The sequence below is a fragment of the Phoxinus phoxinus genome (genome assembly GCF_949152265.1).
Source record: "Phoxinus phoxinus genome assembly, chromosome: 6".
Lineage (NCBI taxonomy): Eukaryota > Metazoa > Chordata > Actinopteri > Cypriniformes > Leuciscidae > Phoxinus > Phoxinus phoxinus.
Window position 1 is genome coordinate 8288188 of NC_136881.1, and position 23416 is coordinate 8311603.

Consider the following 23416-nt stretch of genomic DNA (forward strand, 5'->3'; position numbering starts at 1 on the left):
AAAAAACAGAGACGGTTTTCCTTTGCGTTTTTGAAAAGTTCTGCGTACAGATGACAATGTTGTCAAAACAATCCCCATTCACACGGATCTGCCAAAATGACAAAGAAATTATATATTATGCATGCCACACCAGTAGTTGGCGATTTCACTTTGTAAAGAAACACTACGTGACTACGCACATACACATTCTTCTACAGTGCCAGACTGAACATGTAAGAGTGGTGCACAGCTGACATATTTTGTAGGCCAAAACATGGAAACAAGTTAGCATTTTAGCACTTCCGGTTCCATTGTCCCAAGTCAATGGGGTTTTTTTTTATGTTTTTTTGTTTGTTATATCATATGCCTGGAATGAGGTCTGTGGCGAACACAAGCTCAATATATTTTCACGGTTTATTCTATGACATAAAATGTGACTTTTTTAAACCTTTTACTTGTCTTGAAAAAGGTGGTTACTAACAAGTGGCTAAATGGGACTATAGAGGTTGATGGGGACATTAAACGGCATCAGCCGAACATAAACTCATTTACTCACTAGTCCGTTATCACAGCCTCCTTGTGTTTGTAATCACGCTCTTAAAAACTAGTTTTAACTCAAACTTTTAGGCAAAAATGTTCTAAAACAAAGAGTTGTCGGAAGCTTAGTGATGGTGATGTTGAAGTCATGCGACTGTGGTGTAGTTCGTATATAGACAACGCTTAGCTTTAGACTTGATGCTTGTATGTATGGTTTGAAATTGATAAAAATTGTGTTCGTTTGTGAACATTATCATGATGAACTGAAAATGTATAAGAATTACCGTATAATCTTTTGTTAGTCATAGATCTGCAATCCAAAATCTATTGGAAAAATCCTATTGGGTTTTTGTTGAGAGAACCAGTGTGATGCTAACTTCCAGGTGGGCCTAAAAAATCACGTCATCCCTGCACCAATCTATATGCATGCGCATGACGTCACCATTGTCACAAATTTACTTTTTTGTAGTTTACATGGAGACGAGTATCGTTTTCAAAAATGATCATTTTCAAGTCCCCAAAACCCTGTTGTCGTGTAAATTAACTGCCAAAATATTTAGTTGAAAACTGTCGTGACTCGTGTAAACGAGAACTTAGATAGTTCACCCATAATTGAAAATTCATCCACTTACTCTCATGTTGTCCAAAACCATTTGACTTTCTGTCTTCCATAGAACATAAAAGTAAATGTTTAACACAATTCCCAAGCTGCTCTTTTCTCTATAATAAAAGTGAAGGAGGACCCTTCTGATCCTTGCACAAAGCTATCACAAGGAAACAGAAGACTTGGAATGTAGTGCACGAGGTGTACAGATTACTTTTATGGTGATTTTGTTGTTGTTGTTGTTGTCTTTTTTGGAGCCTGACTCACTTTCAATGAATAAAGGAGAGCAGCTTCTGCTAAATTTCTCTTTTTTGTTTCCAATGAAAGAAAAGAAAAGTCAGGTTTGAAATGACAGAAGGGTGAGTAAATGCTTCATGTGTCTTAAAATTACTGAAATGTCTTTATTTTAATAAAACTGAACAGTTATTTTCTGAGGTACTAACTGAAGTATGTTCATTTACTGAGATATTCAGCCAAAAAAGTGAGGTTAAACATGTTTATAATGAAAAAGCAGCTGCCGTCTGCTTGTGTTGTGGTTTGGCAACGATGGTTACAAATACAAAAGGCTTGCGTAATGTCATAACAAGCTGATCATTGGTTGTTGCTCATGATGACACCAAAGACACCAAAGGCTATCGAGTCGCCCGACAGCTCCAGATATTTAGCATGCTAGATATTTGTCCGGCGTCGGTGAGGCGTCAGCGAGCGTTTTTGATGCGTCGTTTAGTATTTCACACATACAGATTGACGAGCGCGGATCACCCGCAGATTTGACCTGTCGGCGAGCTCGTTAACTTGCAAAACGGGCTTAAATCGGGCTTAAAATCATGTATGAACTAGGCATTAGTCCTACCTAATACTTAAATTTAACAACTACCTTACTAACTATTAATAAGCAGTAAATTAGTAGATTATTGAGGCACACACTCTAGATAAACTATAACAGATAAACATGTTAGTAGTAGTAGTCTGAACGCACGTCACGTGACTAAAAATGATGCTAGAGTAGCAATATGTCAAATTTGTTTGGCTGAAATATCGAGAGGCACACTGCCGAATAACTTTTCTACAACTGGTTTACTCTATCACTTGAGAATACAAGAATACTGAATGGCAAACTGAGCTCAATTACCCAATTGGCTAAGTCTAATTACTGAAATTTTAGTTTTGGTTTATGTTTCAGTAAAAAAAAAAAAAAGTAGTGCATAGATTAGTGTCCTAGATTAATATTTACAAAATACTTCAGCTTGATAAGGTAATTAAAGCTTTAAAGTAAGCATGAAACAGAAATTGCGATCATCTTTTTCTTCTTTGTTGTGATGCATATCCAAGTGTACGGAGCCCCAGACATGAAATGTAAAAAAAAGAAAAATAAATCGTTGCCATGAATTTAGAATTTCTTCCAATGATTTATTAATTTGTTCCCGCTTTTTAGTTAAGTCGTGGCATTGATTTAACGACAGTAGGGAACAAATTAATAAATCATAATTACTACAACTTGGCCATGTTTGACCTAAAACGTGGTAACAGATCAACTTATCAACCAACTTTAAGTCCCCTTCAATACCACTGGCCAAATCCCAGAATCCTCCTCTGTACAGTTATAACAGCAGCAGTTGTGTCTGCATGAATACAGCACAGATTTCAAGCAGTAGTTCAGATGAGAGGCGAGGTAAGGAGATTGAAGCACCGCAGTTATTGAGCAAAGTGCTGCTCAGAGGATATGTAATCCTTATCGATTCAAAAAGCGAATGAACGGAGGGGTGGGATGAGGGGACGGGGGGGGGGGGGGGGGGGGGTTAAATCAACTGCAGTAAATCAACTTTCCTCCCTCTCCCAAAATTACAGAAAAGAAAAGATGATGGAAGGACAGGAGGTGATGAGGAAAAAAAGGATGAGATGGGAACGACATCAGAAGGACAGAAAGGGCCTATATAATCTTTTATCTGATTGCTTAGAAATGTAACCACGTCTCCCCCCCAAAAAAAACCCACATAATTCGGGGTATCATTCAACAACATGGGATAAGTTACACACCAAAGTTATATTAACTAAAACTAATTGAAATAAAGCTTATATCAAATAAAGTGGAAAACCTGAACAAAAACGCAATATAAAACTACATCTTTTTTCAATTATTTTTGGCCGCAGCCAGAAATTTCAGAGCATCACTAATTTCAACATTGAAAAAAATGACATGCTTTGGTTTTAACTCACACTGCGCCTCTAGAATGCTCGATTATGATTGGTCAATGACTGTATTCTGAGATCAAATTTTAGTTTTTTCAAAGATTTTTATTTTCATGTCTGCTTCGTATCAGAGTCCTCATCACCCTGTCTTGGTTTATTTTGTAATAATGAACTTTGGACTGTACAAAGTGTACATGTTCCGGAACTTTGTGTTTTGGGGCTCTGTAATTTGTCAAAATAAACACACATGCATAAATGAAATATAAACATTAGATGAAAAACGGTAATAAAATAAATTATAGCTAAATAGAAATATGAAAAAATTACCAAGAAAATGACCAAAACTTAAACTAAAATTAAAATAAAAAACTTAAAATATAAAAATAAAAGCTGATTCAAAATATTAATAAATACTATAGTATATAAATAATACTAAAATAACACTGATACTTGTTTGAAGCTTGTTTCAAACCCTATAGGCTAGGTATCAGTAATACTAACCAGAAACCAAGTAGATGTCTTGCCAACGTTTATGTACAAGGTTGTACAACCCTTTATTAGCAACAAAAACAACAAAAAAAGACCAGAGAGACCAGAATCATCCCATTAAAGAATAGCTGTAAGCAACAGCTCAGAGGCTCTTCATGTGAGCATATAATGAAATCCATAAGCAACATTATCTGTCACTATAAAAACCTTGAGTGATTCTCTGCACTCTCCTCATCTTCCCAGTCTTACGCCGTCATCTTCCCTGACTCATTTCATTGTCATATTAACAATTTATATTAGACAAATTACTGTGTGAAATCTCAAGTAACTAGCTAGAAATCTCAAGCTAACGTTTTCTCAATTTTTTATCTCATCCTAAAACTTTAATCACTACAAATTTTATGGCACACTAAATGTGCTCATAATAATCCTGATCTCTCTTTCAATTGCATAGCATGTCTTGGCTCAAAGCGCCACATCTGTCTTGACCATCTTCCCCTTGTGTGTGCGTATACAGCATTGTGATCTGTATTCACAGCAGCTTTCCTTGAGGTGCACAAAACAATTAGAGCTAATTGCAGGAGCTGTCTCGTAGGGCCAGGGCTAACGTCACCTCTGACTGACAGGAAGAGAAACCAACCGCTTTGACACAGGCTCTCAAATCCTTCGTTTGGAACAAGTGTCAGTTCTGCAACAAGTCGGTTTGGGTTTCAAAATGAAAAAGATCACAGGAATCTTCCTATAGAGCCCATGACGGTTTTTAAAATTGATTTACACAGTCTCAAGTAAACATAACTTAAGGTGGTTTCCAATGCACCATTATGGTGTTTTTCACACAATTTTGATTGAAAAGCATGATAGCCATTAAAAAATTGATTAGACCTTGCATGTTTCCTTTTATTTATGACTCTAGTCCCACTGTATCCCATATGCTGTTTTTTGTTTACTGCCGATATCATCCATGCTGCAACGTATACTACTGTGCAAAAGTTTGGGGTCAGTAAGATTTTTTAATGATTTTAAAACAAGAAAAGAATCTTATGCTCACCAAGGCTGCATTTGTTTAATCAAAAATACAATACATATATCGTTGTTGTTTTTTTTACTGTATTTTTTATATTTTACGTATATTATAAAAAAAAATTATAGTCGTATATTACGTATGTTATAATCTAATAACATATTAGAAGATGTGTTTAGCTTTATTTAATTTTATTACAATATTAAGTAACCAGTTTCTATTTTTAATACATTTTAAAACAATATATTCTTGTGATGGCAAAGATGAATTTCCATTCTTCAGTGTCACATGATGTCACATTCAGAAATCGTTCTAATTGGCTGATTTGGTGTTCAAGAAACATTTCTTCTTATCAATATTGAAAACAGTTTATGGAAAAAATAATCTATTTTTTTTTCAGGATTCTTTGATGAATACAATGTTGAAAAGAACAGTATTTATTTAAAATAATTATTGTTTGTATGATTTTTTTGTTTAACAAACATAAAAGTCTTTATTGGTACTTTTGTCAATATGTCCTTGCTGAATAAAAGCATTCATTTTCTTTAAAAAAATTATAATAATCTTACCAAGCCAGACCTTTAGGAACTCTTGTATGTTAGTGCTTTAAGTTTGATAAAGTAAGGAAAAAGTCTCTAACCCTAACCCTATCTAACCCTAACCCTAAAAAGTAAGTTAAAAAAGTAAGGAATTATGTACAACAAACCAGCCATTAACACAAAATAAATCCAGAATGCAAACCATTGACCTGAAAGGGTTTATTCTGACTGAAAATGATCCTACTTATTACATGCAGTATGACCAAAATAAACCCTCAGTTGGACATTGATATTGTTTTTGATTTAAATATTTGCTTTGTGATGGAAGCCAACAGCAGCAAAATAGTCAAAATGTTGAAAGAAATTCAATTCAAATGCAAGTCTACATCCAGATCAGAAAATCCTGCAAACATTCTACCTAGCACATCACTCCCTTGTTTTTTCTTCTTCTTCTTCTTCTTCTTCTTCTTCTTCTTCTTCTTCTTCTTCTTCCAAAACCTATGATCTGCCTACAGAGGAAGCATTTTAAGGCATCATTGGAGCGCTTCCAGTACGAAAGCTGTTCCAAAAGGTAGGCTTCAAAACTTAATTATGCTGCCTTATTTTGGCCAAATTCTAAGACAGCATCATGTATCTTTTGTGAAAAAAAAAAAAAATCCAAGATGGCAGATGAGAAGAAATGTAGATTAGATGTATATTGCATTCTATTGTTTATTAGAATATTGTGTCATTTGAAACCAATTTCAAGTCAAGTCTCAATTGCAAAGCTCTATTTATTTGTTGCATTGATTCCTATTCCCTAGAGAGTTTCAAATTACTTCCAAGACTATTTGGATGCTGACTTAGAGGGCAGCTGCCTATAGGCAGTAGGTAGTGTGGCAGCTCACAAGGTTTTGGAACAAAGATTCATGTCTTTCATCTGCCTAGTGCTTCTTTCTCATCATCTCTTATCTCCTGTCTTTCTAATCTGGTCAAGCCTCTGGTCTTCAGCACACATCGTATCCCCCTGTAGATCACAAAGTTCAGAGAGAAAGATAGAAAGGCACTTTCCCTACTGCTTTAGGTTTGGAACAAGACATTCTAAAGTAGAGAATATTCCAAGGGTCTGCAGAATAATAATAAATTGCACACAAAAAAAGTGAGTCGACTTTTGCCATACAACGAAATTCCCACATAAGCTAGATTTTTCTCTAGCTGCAAAAATTTTGGTTTGGTGAAGCAATTGGCTGTCATGCACCTAAGGGAATGACAATAAAGGCATGACAATTCAAATGTTATGTGTTTATGCTGGATTGTTATGGCAAAAAAAAAACACGTTAGACAAGTTTAAATCAAGTGCAAAAAAAAAAAAAATCATGGTGTATATGGGTGCATCTCCGAAAACCTGTTAAGAACATGTCCAACATTTTACCCCAAAATTATATTTGACCTAAATAATGTGAAGCCTATTTTTATAAAAATTAAATAATAAAAAAATTGAGACAATGTTTTCTGAAACTGCATTACAATTACATTATAATGAATTAAATAAAGTATATATACTACTACATTGTAGCATTTTTGTACTGTTATTAATTCATGCTGATTTAAATGTATATATATTATAAGTATTATGGTATTGACAATTACATACATTTCCCTCCTAAAAATGAGACAAAAAAAAAGGCTTAATTTTTTTCTGCAAACCTATAAAATTCCTTTGGATTTGGGGGTGAGATTTCAAGATAATGTTTAATGGACATTCATTATTCGCACATAATCTTCAAGTGAGGTTTCTCTGTGCTGCCTATCCTGAAGCCATAGCAAGCAGAAGTAATGTATGTCCATTACTGGAGGGAAATCTCAGATACAACTGCAAAAAACAGCCAAACTCACAGTAATAGACACTTTCCCCAAAAGCATCGTTCATCAACAGGTTTATTCAAGAAGCTAATGAAAGTTTCCTCACCTCTTTCTGGTGATATTTAATGGCCAGCTTGAGTTTGGCCAAGTCTCGGCACTCTCGCGGGTCCAGCTCCTCGCTTTGGTCATCGCGGTGATTGAGGATGGTCTCCAGCTCACGGGAGCTACGTGCCTGGTCCAGCAGGTCTTTAGCAAAGAGCTTACACTGTTGAGAAAGCTCCTCGTACTCTTGTCGAAACTCATTCTCCACTTTACTGAGCTCCTTCAGTTCCCAGCCCAATCTAAAGGCGGTTAGGATGGGATCCTCGCTGGAGAGGGCGATGAGAGAGGGGCTGGCGAGCGCTTTATAGATGTTGAGACGGGACCGAGAGTGACGCAAGCTGTCCACTTCAGAGCTGGACACACACTCCACACAGTCACAGCGGATCTGGTGCGGCCGAGGGATGGTGACTTTGCGTTGGACAAGGAGTTTGATGATCTCATAGTTGTTTGTGTGGGCGGCGAGCATGATGGGAGTGATGTCAGGTGTGAACTCGGAAAACTGGGCATCCATCATTAATGATGGAACCTGAGAAAGAGGGGACAAGAACGAAAGTGTGAAAAACACAAGATTCATGGAGTGTTTCACCTGCACAAGCTGCTGAGAGTCTATCATTATGGCAATCCACCAACCTGCACAGCATGTAAACACAAACTAAAGCAGCAGAATACAGATGACTAGACAAGAGTGCAGCCAGCTCTCTAATAGCACAGTTGATTGCTGTACCAGCCATAAGATTACATGAGGAACAAATGAAGACTTTAACGTCAGTGAAAAAGGCCTACAAAAATCTGAAATAACGGCAGCTGCGGTTGCCAGACCTTTACCATATTTCAGTTTATATTTCATTAACTAAAATAACCTCTAATAAAAACTGATTCCTTTATAATATACTGGCAACCACCTTAATAACACAGTTGACAAAAAGAAAGCCACATGGTGGATCAAAGTTCAGCTTGAGGTAAATACTCAAATAGAATATACAATGTCATAAATACATAAATACAAAACACCATCATAGTAACAGATATGAAAAAATAAACATAGCCCTAATTTACATAAAAAAAGATCAAACTCTACATTTAACAGTATTTTACTGTTAAATTATATGACTGGCCCATTAGTTCTATTACAATATTTCACTGTATAGAGTAAGGGAGCTTACTGTACCTTTAACAATGAACAGATTTTTAAGGTAGCACTTTAACAGTCTTTTACCGTTAAAATTATGATCTCACATGTGTCTCCTCTGAGTAGGAATTGGGCAGGATGGTTGACAATGAATGCGTGAGAAAGTCCAAGCGCTCATGAAACAATTTTGTGTTGATCTCTATTTGATGATTTCTTGACAAAAAAAAAAATGTGTGGCAATAATTTAAATCTACTCTCCATTGACGAAAGACCAGAAAACTTTTTGTGCGACCATTCTACTCCGAATTTGTATGCCCTTTACTCGCTAACTTCCCTTCGTCTTGTGGACTCGGAAGGGTATCATTGCTTGCGTTGCACGAGTGTCCACTACTGGTGAAATTCGTACATAAAGTTTAAATGGAACGCACTGTAATCACTCGGAATTCACTCGGAATTCACTATGGAGCTGCTTCATTATTTAAATTTATTTTTTTTACTTATGAAATTGTTTTATGCACCATTCTATATGCATTTATGCATATGTAACTAAATTATAAAAACAGGGAAAAATATCAATTGTATAAACTTTGAGTGTGAACATTAGGTAGCTGCAATTAAATCTCAAGATAATTAATATATTATACACTATTATGCAAATAATTCTCAAAATAATTAATACAGTATATCATACACTACAGTTAAGCGTGATCGGCTGTGACGTCACAATCAAGTTGAATTGTGGGATAAAGAGCAGCTTGAGGTGTACAACGGAGTAGACTCGCTCCCTTGGTCAAAATAGAGGGGACAAGGGCCTATCCACATAAACTTCCCTCACCCACTTGACAAAGTGGGACTCACTTCAAAATGGTGGCACTTAGTAGTTTCCGAGTGTATGTCTAAAAAGCGAAGTTGGGCGCACCCAATGAATAGGATTCAACTCAGTCAATGAAACCTTCAGAGCCGTTACTGAGTTCACAACTGAACAACCGTGACTCCAATTCAAAATAACTTAGGAAGCAAACTCTTGTGATGAAAACATTTAGGTTCATAATTAAAATATAAGGTTTGTAAAAATGTATTTGTTACTGCTTGGAACAACATGAGGATGAATAAATAATGAGAGAATTATTTAGAGAATAAAGAACAGAATAAACAGAGAGAGAGAGTGGACCAAAGACACAATATTAGCGGGAGTATCTAAGACTGGAGCTTTATGTTGTGACGCATATTTTCAGAGATGAAAGAAGAAATGTTAATTTGACAGAAATGAGAAGTGGTTCAAAAAAGAAGGTTCCAGAACATGATGTCAGACAGTGCAAGGCCCCGCCTCCTCTTTTCACTCCTCCCCTCACACACAGGGAGGCTACACAAGAGACATGACAGAAATACTGTTTACAGGATGAGTGAACAAAAGAAACAAGCGATGATGGAGGAGAACTGCTTATATATATCATGCTGTCCTTGCAGCTGTCAGAAAGATGAACCTCAAGCCAGTTAGAGCCTTTCCTATCTTTCACCTCTCCTTCTTTATGTCTTTCACACCGTTTGTATCTTTTCTCCCCATCCATCACATCCAGTCATTCAGAGGTCTTCCCATGAACCGTTTTGTAATTCCTTCCCTTTTGACACTGATTGTTTACCTTTGTTTTGGAGTCAATGGCTTTACTTTTAAGCACAGATGACTACATGTGAATACACAAACACACTTAAAAGCATATAATATGCATGACGCCATTAATCCATTTTTAAGTGCCAGTATATGACCAAAATACTCAATCCTATCATAAAGACAGCCATTTCTGCCATGAGAACATTACAGAAATATGATTTGTGGTATGGCGGTACTACAAGCCAGTGATTAAGTGAGGTTTGCAAATGCATTTTATTTTGAGATTTATTTTCAGTCCATTAGTATAACAGTCCTCGCCCAGAACTCCCAAGTGGCTGCAAGGGTTGCTATAGTGATAGCAATGCAAAATAGCCCATGCTCTGCGAATGGCATGCACATGGTACATGGGCTTGATTCCAATTTAGGCCCCACGGCACTTCCCGCAACAATCTCACTTGATGTCTCTGATTCTGCACCAACGGAGTTCACTTTAGAAAACCAAATAATAAAGCAAAAGGAACAAACCTTGCTACCGGCTTTATTTCCCCTAATGCTTGTTCACTCTAACATCAAAAGTATAGGAAGCCTGTGCTTCTCTTCTGAACAGTATTAGTGATGTAGCACTTCACTTCATAAAACTGTGTATGTCTAATCCAAGAGGGAGCACCAAAGCTACCTGGAGCTGCATAAACTTCATCGCTGCTCATTTGTAAGTCAGTGAAGCTGTAGAATTACAAAAGAGCTATAAAATAATTCATGTCTCCTGCATCTTCGGGGCGGTCACTCTAGACTTTGAGCAAATTCAACATATATTAAACAAAGTTAAATTCAAATAGATAACATAAAAAATAAATAGATTTATTGACTTCAAAAATGTTTACCAGAAACATTCAGAAATGTTAATCTTCAGTCTCTCATCTTAATAATTTTGCATATTATTGGGCTTACCCAGCTAACAAAAATATGTTCTAAGAACATTTTGCTAACGTTCCCATTAAGTTATGAAAAGTTATTTCTGAACGTTTTCAGAATGTTCAAAAGTTTTTTTAAATGTTTTCTTGGTTATTGTGAACCTTACAGAAAACATTAAAGGGGACCTATTGTGCCCTTTTCACAATATGTAATATAAGTCTCTGGTGTCCCCAGAATGTGTCTGTGAAGTTTTAGCACAAAATACCCCACATGTAATTTATTAGCCTATAGCTTGTCAAATTTGCCCCTATTTGGGTGTGAGCAAAAACACGCCATTTTTGTGTGTCTCTTTAAATGCAAATGAGGCTCCGCCCCTCTTTCCAAAAGAGGGCGGAGCCTGTACAGCTCGGGCTTTGGATACTTCGGCAACAACAAAACTGGGGAACATCATGCAACAAAAATGTCAGTAGAGCTGTTCAGTCTTACATGTTCGACCCAGAGTTGGATACTGATGGAGAAACTCAGGGAGAAGTTACAACTTTTAGAATGCAAAGTTTCTGGATAGATTTAAGTAGTTGTTGTTGTGGAGTTAAGTTGATTCAACTAATCGACTAGCTTGTACATTCATGTTAATCTTTTGTCCAGCAAATCCAGCGTTGAACTGACCCTCATTTTTGAAGCAGTCAGGTGTAAAATGATTTGCACAAATATATAACACTTTACTGACTTTCTTAAGCACATTTCCTTAATTAATTAAATTCAACCACAGTGTCCTCAGTGGCTCATATGCTGCGAGTCTATGGAGACTCTTATGTTTATTGGTACTGTCCAATATCAGAACATTTGTAATGTTTAACATTGTATCAGCTGCTACAGCAAGGAAACAGACATGGCGGACTGCTGCGGCTCACTCAGGGTAGTATCTATGCTAATAGGGCAGATCGTCACCAGTCATGGGGGAAATCTAGAACCGCTCGTTTGGAGAGACTGTTTATGATTTGAATTTTGCATAATAAGTTATTATTATTATTATTTAAGGGAAAGTTTTCTGTATTTTATAATTTTTCAAGTGTTATAGGAACATTACTTTTGAAAGTTCTCTCATCAATCTGAATTTTTTTTTTTTAATTAGTAATGTTTGAAAAATATTAGCCTAACGTACCACTAAAATGTTTCAGAAAACCGTTCCATGAATAATGTGTAAATTTGTGTGCTAATGTTTTGACAATGTTATTCAAGACCACATATATTTGAACGAATGTTCTATCAACGTTACTGGAAGAACGTTTGTCTATAACTTGAGAGAACCTTGCCAGGGTGTTAGCCAATCTTTGAGAACATTCCTAGTTAGCTGGGCATGCAGTTTATTTTAATATTATTGTTTAATTTTAAGGACATTGTTGTTTACTTGCGTATAATAAAGTAACATTTTATTATACATAAATTAATCACTTTTTTTCCAAGCTAATGTTTATGTACCAGATGTGTGCCATGTACCACTTGCAGCTTTTTTTAATCCTCCCTCAGAGTGTGTAAACAAGTGGAAAACGTGTTTAGAATAATATTACTGTTCACAGTACATTATACACTAGCAAGCAAGCTACAACCAAATTTCAAAAGAACCCATAAAATGAAATGACAAGCTCAATTTTCTTTGCCTTGTGACATATTGATGAGCTCATTCAAAATAAGAAAATAATTGTCAGTTTAAGGGGATAGTTTGAAATTATGTATAAACTGTAGGTTGACATCATGTTATGGGGTGGAAATGCCTTTAAAAATAATCCTGCTTGCTTGCACAATTTACATAATTAAAATAAGCTTAAAACTATTCTTAAACAATTTATCACAATTTTTACAGCATGCAGTCTGTTTAAATTTGTTAAACAGAAGTTTACTCAATCCATTAATCCTCTGCATGAATATTTGTCATTGGCAGTAACACTGCATTACTGAAAAAGGACAAATGATTTCCAGTTTCCAGTACGCTTATCATGGGACTGGCTGGGGCGAGTAAATATTGAAACGAAGTCTTAGGGCCTGTTTACACCTGGTCACTTCATGTGTTTTGATTGGATAGTTTTAGTTGGTGTTTTAGAGGGTACCCTTGGGGTGATCTACATCTACACGTGAGTGAGAAATTCTAGTGGCACTAAATGAGTAAATGAGTTCACAGATTACTTTACTGTTAACAAACATTATCTCGAAAATGAATTAAGTTCAGTGAAGAACTTTATAAAGAGAATTATAAAGATTTCTCAATGAAATTGCACTATGGAAAAATCTTTTAAAAAATGATTTAGTGAGTTTCTGCAGATTCTGCATTTCCTGTGCTTGGCTTTACCTCATCTATTCACCCGGAGATGGGAGTGATTTTATGTGCATAATTGATTCTACCCCTAAAAAAAGTGCATTCATAACCTCAAGCAATGATAAATTCATAGTGATAGCTTTTGTGTGCATGTGGCTTCCTGCTGGCACTGTGCTGTACAAATCGAACCCCGGTTCACAGTGAATAGCGCTGTCACATGCCCTTTTTCAGAGTAAATGCTAGCAGAACTCTCTTGAAGTTTCATTCCCCTTCATCCTCCACTGGCTACGAAATCAAGCATGCAACAAAACACAAACTGTGAGAATACAGGAACGCAAGCATTTCAGGTTAATCTTACCATTGAATGAGGGGAAAGATTATAGGATAACAAAATGCAATCCAATAAAGATTTGTCGTGCTACGTGAGGTGAAAATCAAATCTGAAAGATAAATCTCTGCCATCTCATCTTTTCTATTAGCTTTGGAACACCCACTCATCCGAACACATGCACATAGAGTACAACCAACCACAAATATGAACAGTTCCCACCTGCATGCACACTGTTCAATAACAGACACTCACTCAATACACACTAACAACGATTGGGCATTGCATAAGGAGGAGGACACTGACAAAATGCATATGAAAATTCTATATTTATAGATATTGTGTCATAACCAGGTGCATTGGTATGGGAATGTTCTGAACTGGTTCTTATTCAGTATCGGTTCCATTTTTTTTTTAAACGTACCTCAAGCCCCAACCACACATTGTCCACAACAATGTTTCAAGGCCCTCCAACTCACAATTTCTACCCAATAAAATATTTTAGAGCTTGGCATAACTAGAGGAATGTATATTCATTATTAGAAATATCCAAACAATAAGAAATATATACACTTTTAGTTGTTTTAGCTCATTTTAATGCTTGCTTTGTCTTATTTTAAATCAATTTAAGTCACCTTGAGGCCCCTTTGGAAGTTTGTTGAGGCCCCCTGGTTGAGAGTCACTGTTCTATAGGGTCGTCCTCACTGATTGTACGCAAGAAACATCCGATTCACAATATCACATTCGACTCATTTGAATAAGTTCTTCTTTTTAATAATTGGGTCAAACTGATTTATTGGATTAAATTGTTTAAGAAACTTTCAGGACCGGTCTAAGACTTCACTGAACTGCACTTAATCTTAATTATTTATGCGAGCGGCTGATATACTGAATCGTTAAATTCCTTTTTCTCCTAACCTTTTCTATTTATGTTGCATTGTACTAGATAGCCCTGCTGACACGGAAATCTCATTGGTACATAATTCTGCTCCGCATAACAGCATTCAAATCATCTTATGTTTTCTTATTGGCTGTGACACAACGTGGAGGGACAAATTAAGTTTGTTGCATTGCACCTGGTGAGTATTCAGTGTAAACCAGCTGAAAAAATCAAATATTGTGCTGATAAACCCATCAGGCTGCTTAACCCTATAAAACTATACAACATAAACCAACCTGGACCCCAATAGTAATAATAATGATATAGTCTAAAGCTTCTCTTTTCAGCAGTGAAAATGCATATAAAGTCTGAAACACAAACATACCTGTTTCTCTCCACTGGGTTTCCTGTGGGACAGCAGTAACTCCACGGCTCCCACCACTTCTTTGCGGATGGCGTAGAGCAAAGCATCTCCAGTGTTCACTCCGTGACCCAGAAGTAGCTCTATCACCTCAAGGTTCTCATTCTCAATAGCAATCAGCAGCGCGCTGCGGCCTAGTGGATCCACACAGTTCACATCAATGTTGTAATAGACCTCTGCCTCACGCAGTGCATGCTGGACCCCTGCATAGTCGCCTTTTTCCACGGCCAAAAGGAATGAACGCTCCTCCGGTGACAGCTCTACCTCTGCCCGGACGATCTGTAGAGGGATCCGGTCCCGGTACGGAGAGTAGCTGCTCTTTTTGTAGTATAGATGTGACATGGGATTCATGATGGATGCTGCTAGAAGAAAGACAAGTGAGATAGAGAAGCTAGAATCATTTAATTTTCACTAACAAACAGGAAATAGGCACTTGATTGAAAAAAAATGTCATTACAAAAGTCAGACTACTTGCTGTCTGTCCGTGGAAATAGTGTACATTTATAAATGATATATCTTATCATTCCACATACTGTAAGTCATTTCTATGATCTTGAAATGCATTAAGATATGCTCGTTGAAGTTTAATTTGAGTACATTTCAATCGGAGATACTTGTGGATGTGGGAAATGTTCACTACATCTACAAAAAGACTTCGGCCCGGTTTCACTTGTAATTGATTTTTTAATATGTTTCCGGGAGTGACTGACGCTTCAAGTAATTTTTCTTAATGGCCACAACATGGTCACAAGCAACAGCTATCTCTGTTATTATGTTGAGTCATCATACTGTGGTAATTCAGCTAGGCCACAACTGAAGAGCCATTTGCTATGCTTTTTGTGAAATACTAACCACACATGTATACCTCAGGTTTCTATCAAAAGAAGTAGAGCAAATACGTTTGTGAAACATGATGGTGTTTTGTCACCCTTGGGGAAGTCATCATTTAAATCATTATTACATTCCTTATTTTACTGATGTTTACATTTGGTGTATCTTTAATGGCATTCTCATATTTATACAGATATTTATAAGTGTCTGTTGGAAGAGTGTATGGAAGGATTAATCAGAATCAAAATCATATGCAGTCAACTCTTAAAGCTACATTGTGTATTTGTTTGCACTAGTTTGATAATTATATGAGTTGAATCTTATAAACCCCTTCACTAAAAATATTATTTCAGATTAATCCATTCATACAGACACTAAATTAATGAGTTAATAAGGAGCAGGTGGAAACAATAGCGTGTCCTAACAAAACACCCACTAGGAAACTAGGGCTGCATCCAAAATCGCATACTTCCCTACTATATAGTAGGCGAAAAACAGTATGTGACAAAAGGAGTATGTCTGAATTCACAGTACTCATAAAGGAATAGGCAAAAAGTACCTGGATGACCTACTACTTCCTACGAGATTCTGAATTGTGTATACATTTTACTATCCCTTGAGGCTACGGGAGAGGATTTGTGAATGGCAGTGAAGAGATGCTGGTAGGTCACATGATGATGAAAACATTGCTGAAGTAGTACGGCTGGATTACATTCATACTACACACACTCATACTATACTTTTTTTAGCAGCCTTGGAGTAATTACTTATTTAAAATAAGTAGGCCTATCTATACTGAAGAGAGTATGCGATTTGGGACACAGCCTGTCCACTAAGGAAGACAAGATAATAAACTGGGAACACAACTTTTCACATCCACACACTCTTAAGTGGCAAAGAACGCAAGTGTAAATACTGAGTCAGGTGAGTCCCAAAATCAGAACTGCCTACTCAAATCAATTACTTTTACATTTAGTTGTCAAAACAATGTACTTGATTGCAATCTGTGGAAAAAATTGTGGTTTAGACAGAAGATAATACAGTTTTTGTACATATATAAAATGTTAAATGAACATTTTACAACTATGGACAGTATCTGTGGAAATGCTGTCGAGGTGGGAAAAAAACTGTTAAATATTTTTGAAGTGGGACTTGCTGGAAGAACCTCTGATTGTGAATTCTAGTGTAATTCCTGTGGGTGTAGTTCGCAAAACTTGGCTGTTGGCTCCATATAAACAGTTTGTTATGAGTAGTTACGTCACATCTTTCCCATGGTATTCCGGATATCTTCACATGGAACTAGATTTACATTTTTAGCTGGCCATGATATTAACTTAAAAATCGGATAGAACTCTCATATACAGTGTAGGTGTAAGTGAGCAATACTAAACATTAAACATTTATTGCAGTTGACCCGCTTGCCTGCTATAGGCTGCTATTATGGTAATACACTTTTGAGAAAAAGCATTTCTCTTTCAATTATGCACACTGAAGGTTGAAATGATTGTTTGTGGTAATCAACAGCATTTTTACTGATGCGGCCCATAAACTAAACCCAAATTTTCCCTAAACCCAAAAGTTGCCATTTTGTTTGGTCAGGAAACAGGACACATATTTCTTTGTTTTGTTTTGTTTTTCTCTCAGTTTAGTGTTATTGGTAAGCAAACCAGTGGAATTCTACATTTTCCATTCCAAAGTGTACCGATCAGCAATGAAAGATATCCCTCTAATCTCAGAATAAATGGGAAGACTTGAGTAATTACTGTGATTGACTCGGTGGTGATGTTGTGTCTTGCCTTGATCTTCTTCTCTGAAGAAGATGAACAGACACACCAGGTGGCGTCTTCCATATGGTCTCGCTTCAGCTGACACCACATATGCACACACACACACACTTATCAGCACATTCAGACTCATTAGCACCCAATTTGCACGTTGCGTTGAATTTTATATTATGGGGTCTAACCAGTGTCTAATAGATGCAGATCCTCTAATCCACTAATAACATAATGTCATGTTATTATAATGTCTGTTTGGTTTTTTTTTTTAGCTTGTCAATTTTTGTCAATTGCATTTGCACTTAAAGTTGGCATGAAATAGAATTATTATGTAAATTATTTATCCATGCATGTTTCTTTTTCTTTTTTTAGCTGGTATTTTTAAATCAAAATATAACTCATGATGAAATTATAGACTTCTTGACATGCTGTATCCGCCCCCACCGTCGACCTCAAGCTCACATTCACATCTGCAACCATCCAATCAACCACCAATCAATTGCCCTACTTTTTTCTTTTTTGATAATCACTTTCACTCAGATGTACGTCACAATATGGAAGAAAATATCTACTTCCGTTACATTGCGACTTAAATTTTTTTATAGAAAGAAAGCCTGTGGTACCTAACAATAATTTTACGAAATAACAATTCGTTGCAACATTGCAACTTTATCACTAAATCCAAGTTCTTTTTCTCAACCTCTCTAAATATCCGCACCATGTTAATCCGATGCTGGTGAACACATCAGTGCACTTGCCCCCACTGCAGCTGGTACACCCACACAGCTTTCTGCTCCTTAATGCTAATTTTTAGATACTGGATAGGCGCATGCACAGGCGAACAGGTCCAGGATCAGTGATGTTTTCTAAATGGATTCTGGTTGCTTTAGAAAAAAAAATTACCATTGTGTTAGAATACTGCTGGTTAGTCTGAAAAGCAAAGATTGTAGAGATTGTAAGAACTGAGAAGTGAGTTGTATATGCTTTCCTATAGAGAATTCCTATGGAATCTGCAGTAGAATTTAGACATTTTGACATTTACAAAGTTCTACACATCCCCTACCTTTCGTGTTTGTAAATTGGTCGATTTGATAGTTCAATCGATTTGATAGTTTGATACAACATTCACAATAAAATCTATATCATTAATTTATGTCATAAATAGGGGGAAATTTAATTATTTTGCTTTCTTTCTTTAGGCTTCTTTTACTTGTGGTTTACTTTTCATGTGGTTGCTGTATAATGATTTCTAACAATCGATGACCCATAAACTTTACCCTGCTTCTAACCCTGGTGAGAAAATAAAGGGAAGGTCTGCTTTGGACAGCCTCAGTGACTCCACTACAAAGCACCACTCCGACCGAGCAATTATCTCTGCAGTCTAATCGCAGATGGCTTAATTGTGTAATTAATCTGTGGTTCTCAGTCCTCCAAGGGCTGCTTATCTCTGAGGAATATCATTAGAGTATAAACTGGGCCAAACATTAGCTGATAAATTAGATGTAAACTAAGTGTGCAGGACATTCCCCAGTGGTCCATCTGAAGTGGACTGCGCTTATCTGGTTGGAATGAGAGCCATTCTGGAATGCCTTAACTTAGTGATACTTCCTTCCATAGCATCTAACAAATTCATTCATTTATTTACTCCAATAATGGACCACCTTATCTGAAATATATATATATTTTACAGTACCATAACGGTATGTGAATTTTTTTTACAAAAGAACAGTAGGTCACTAATCAATTTGTCACAATCCTTTATACAAAGTAAATTGTGGATCATCAGGGTTTGCTCTGGTCTCAGCCTCAGACGTCACGCCCACGGAACGTTGGCTAAACGTCTGATGCATATGGTACACTTAACTGGAAACACTTCAGGAATGTCGAAGTCGTCATCTGATTGGTTGAATTGTATCGGATTTCCGGCGGGCGCGAGTGTCGCGTTTATTTTCGGTCCGCTGGGAAACAAAACGCAGACGTGTGATTGCGGAAGAAAAACTGTTGTGTTTACATGAGTGACAATGAGCATTTATCAAGATCAGCTAAACGTAGGATTCTCAAAAGTATGCGAGGTTCACGGCATAGAGTCTTTAAGAGATGTCCAGGAGTTTTGTTTGAGGCACTTAGTGGAGACTTGTTGCACGCCGGTCTGTTGTTGCGGGGACATTTCCACGCCCCGAAACGTGACGCTGAACGAAACGAACTGTAATTGGTTGTTTGACATGTCGGTCAAGCGGCCTTATGGGCGGGCCTTGGCCAAAGAAAGCTGCTATGAATTCCAGACCTTCAGCCGTCAGTCTAAAGGTCTGGCTACGCGAGACTAGGTTTGCTCAAACTTGCGAAGTCCATTATAACTTGAGTTCATGCTATCATTATTAAAGCACAAGGGAGAAAGTAATTAATATACATTTTTCAAATCAACTTTTGACAAAATGTTTTTTTATGCTGATAATGCAAAAAAAAAAATGCAAAACAGCAACATTTTCACTAGTAGTCTCTGGCTTTTTGAACCCCACTGTAACATTGTCTTGCAGAAATCGCTTTTTGTTTTCCCTGTTTTTAAACGCATGCAGTAAAAAAGAAACAAACTGCTCTGAGGGGAAATAACTTTAACTTGTACGATCAATGAAAAGCCGCTGACATGGTCCGAACGGGCACACTGATTAAATCAATACATCGATGAGTATTTTCCAGATTGGATCAGACAGAGAGTATGGATCTCTCAGGAGAAACCTCGAGAGAATCAAGCACAGACGCTCATAAGAATCCATTTGAGCTTGTCTGGTCCTTCGAGATGAGTAAATTAATTTAAAAATGGCCCTGACACAGCACAGTTGTGTCCCGAGGGCAGTTTTTTCCTTGAATTATGGGAAGCAGGGAGATTAGCACATATAGCTTAGGTCGTAACTAAAGAGGAACAAGCTGGCAGGGATGGCATGCAACTGGGAAGACATTTACGGGTATTAGAGACATCAGAAATGTAAGCACGGCTATAAACAACAGCCGACCGCGAAGGATGCCACGTTTACGCCACTGTAATCTAATTAGACTCTTTTCTGTGATGTGTGTGTGTTGAGAGAGAGAGACAGTCTAAACCCGTCTGCAAAGACCAATAAGAAATATAATTTTTTTTTTTTAACTCCTTCACCTCTATCTGTCTATCTATCTGTCAATCTGTATGTCTGTATCTTTATAAGGCCTGAATGAATATTAAACTTCAATTTTTTAAAAGCAACAACAGAGATTTTCTTGACAACCTTCCATTTTCTTCTGATGTCGTAATTTATTATCATGGTCAATATGTCGTGCCCTACAGTTAACATTTAGAGGAAGCCTCTGTCATTTTTTCCATTACCCATTCAACAAACCCTAACAAACACTGACAGCCAGACGTATAATGAAAATTTAACATACGTCTGAGAGGAAGGAAAATGCTTCCTCCTGTCAGATTCTCTAACAATACAAAGTGACTGCTCGCCTCACCGTTATATATTTTCCTTTTAGCAAACTCAGCCAAGTGCTCCACCATCTGTCATAAAGCCATGAGCAAACCCTTGAGGGTGTTTGGGAAATCTTTACATTTTTATGAAGAGCTAAGTTCTGCAATCTCTTGTGATCCAAAACAAACTCGTGAAAGACAAGCATGGAAACATCTCCGCCTTGTCTGGTGTAAAGCATGCAAAGACTGGAAGGACTATGCATGTTCTTCCCAGCATATTTCACATATAAACATGAAAAGCCCAGATCTGCTTCTCCAAATGCTCATCTGACAAGCAGGAAATGGGCTATTTTTTGTAAATTACTGTAGCTGCATTAAATTATCAAATATGATCAAAGATATTCTTTTCTAGCTATATTCCTGGCATATATGCTGCCAATCCTGAAATCTGTTGTTTTCTCTCATAAGAGGTATCTATTATTATTATTAGGCCTATGTATTATTAAAAATCAGCTCTAAATTCAGCTATATCGGTACGCTTCAGGACAACAGATACGCTTTTCTTTTTAATCCCCCAGTCATTCCTGAATGTATTCCCAACAGCCTATCTCCAGTTTAACCTTTTAGTTTAATAGATAATCAACAACCCATAGTCTCCCTTTCGTTTGGAACACATAAACACACACGCAAACACAATTTTCTATCATTTATCCACGTCAACGAACTCGCTGGTCTATGGAAAGGCTTTTTAATTCAGTAGCAGCGATAATTACGAGAAGAATAAGCCACGAGTGAGTTCATCTTGTGAGTCATTTTCAGGGTTAAGAGCTGTGCGCCGTGACATATGGAGACGCTGTGGCAGTGATATAGAGCATCGGTGTGAGAGTTTAATATGCCAGGCACGTTGAGTTACTCTCCTCTCCGTGAACTTAGCCGATACTTCAAAGCCATGCTTTTGTCATGTCTAAAGGATGTGTCATCGATGTGATCAAAGTTTCTGATTTGTGTGTCTGCAGCTCTCTTTCACAACCTAGCGAGCATCTAGCGCAGCATCCTAAAGAGTAAGGAACCTCAAACGTGACTGATTTAGATCACTCTATCCATGTGCCACACCAATAGCTCGTCTCACGTGAAACGCATGGGAGATTCGACTCAGAATTGACTCACTGGAGACATTAGCATGAATTTCTAAGCATTAAATTCACAAGTATTGGTAATAATAATAGGGATGTTAACCGATGACCGTTTGTTGACCGTATCAACGTTAACCGATCAAAGTTGTTGGTAGTCGGTTAAAAAAAAAAGTGATCTCTAAATTAGTCTATTATAGACAGTGGACTAAACGCTACTACAGTTAGCCGTCACATTCCAAGATCTTTTTGTGTGAAGTGAACAAATCCCTCTCACTCAATTTTTCATAACTCGCCCGTTTGTACTTAATAAACCAATAAAAACATTCGGCGCGAGGTCACAGCGTTTGGGTTAGCGCGCTCACAAGGTTTGCAGAAAGTAAAGGCTACAGGCTAACACACTCGAGGTTAGAGCCAGGGCAGACGACGGGAGGAAGCGTGCAAAGAAGAGGAGTGTGTGGGACCATTTCACCAAACAGAATGACACAGATGTAAGTTGCAACTTGTGTGATACAGTGCTTAAATATGAAAATACATTACATCTACATTTCAGTGGTAACAGATAAGGTGATGATGATCATCATCTTTCTTTATTATTGTTAAAACTACCTCAAACTAAAGCGGCGTCCGTTCGGTTCGGAGCTGTCATTTTCGTAAATGAGCCGCGGCAATGTTTCATCAAATTTCAAATTTAATCAATCATCAATTTAATTTAATCATCAATCAAATTTAAATAAATACATAAACAAATAAATATATAAATAAATAAACTAACATTATATAACTGTAATTAAAACACCAATTTATGTTTTCCCAAACAGGCAAAATGTGTAGGCTACCTTTAGCATGAGGCATTTAAAAAGATCCATTTTGAAATCACGCGGACCAATAATTTAAAAACGTTAGATGTACTGTAACAATGCCTGCAAAGCATTTTTGTAATGACCAGTATAGTACAATCAGCATTTCCAATAATGGCACACTATTCTTGCTAAAGAGCACTGGCAGTTTCAGTAATGAGCTCTGATTTGATATAAACCACGCAAGCAGCTTGTACGAGTCTGGGCTTTGATGGAGGTGACTTCTGCTGGTCTCAAACACTCCGTCACAGCCAGACAGCATAAGCCACCAGACACCCTGCAAATCTATTAGATTTATTATCTTCTCACTAAGTAAATCTGACCTTCTCCCTTAGTCCGTTTTTCTCTTTTTCCTTCTTCCTCTCCCACTCTTTCACTGTTTTTTTACCACTGTCCCTTTAGAAGAATCTTTGCTTTGCTTGGTAATAAGTCTGTTTTATCTTCTTCATGTCCTGAATGATGCCCAAGGGCCACAATGACAAAAT

At 37.0% G+C, this 23416-nt stretch overlaps 1 protein-coding gene across 6 annotated transcripts in view; it reads right to left on the reverse strand.

Annotated features, from left to right (window-relative positions):
• Positions 1–23416, reverse strand: part of trpc5a (transient receptor potential cation channel, subfamily C, member 5a) — a 68928-nt gene that overhangs the window by 31231 nt on the left and 14281 nt on the right. For 4 of the 6 annotated variants that reach the window (XM_079614949.1, XM_079614944.1, XM_079614947.1 and 1 more), the window contains exons 2-3: positions 14858–15252; positions 7308–7829 (exon numbers count right to left, since the gene is read on the reverse strand). In XM_079614949.1, the coding sequence (XP_079471075.1) occupies positions 7308–7829; positions 14858–15244 (909 nt within the window). In that variant the 5' untranslated portion in view covers positions 15245–15252. Of the gene's footprint in view, positions 1–7307; positions 7830–14857; positions 15256–23416 lie in introns of all 6 variants that reach the window. The other 2 variants (XM_079614946.1, XM_079614948.1) reach the window with 1 other exon arrangement.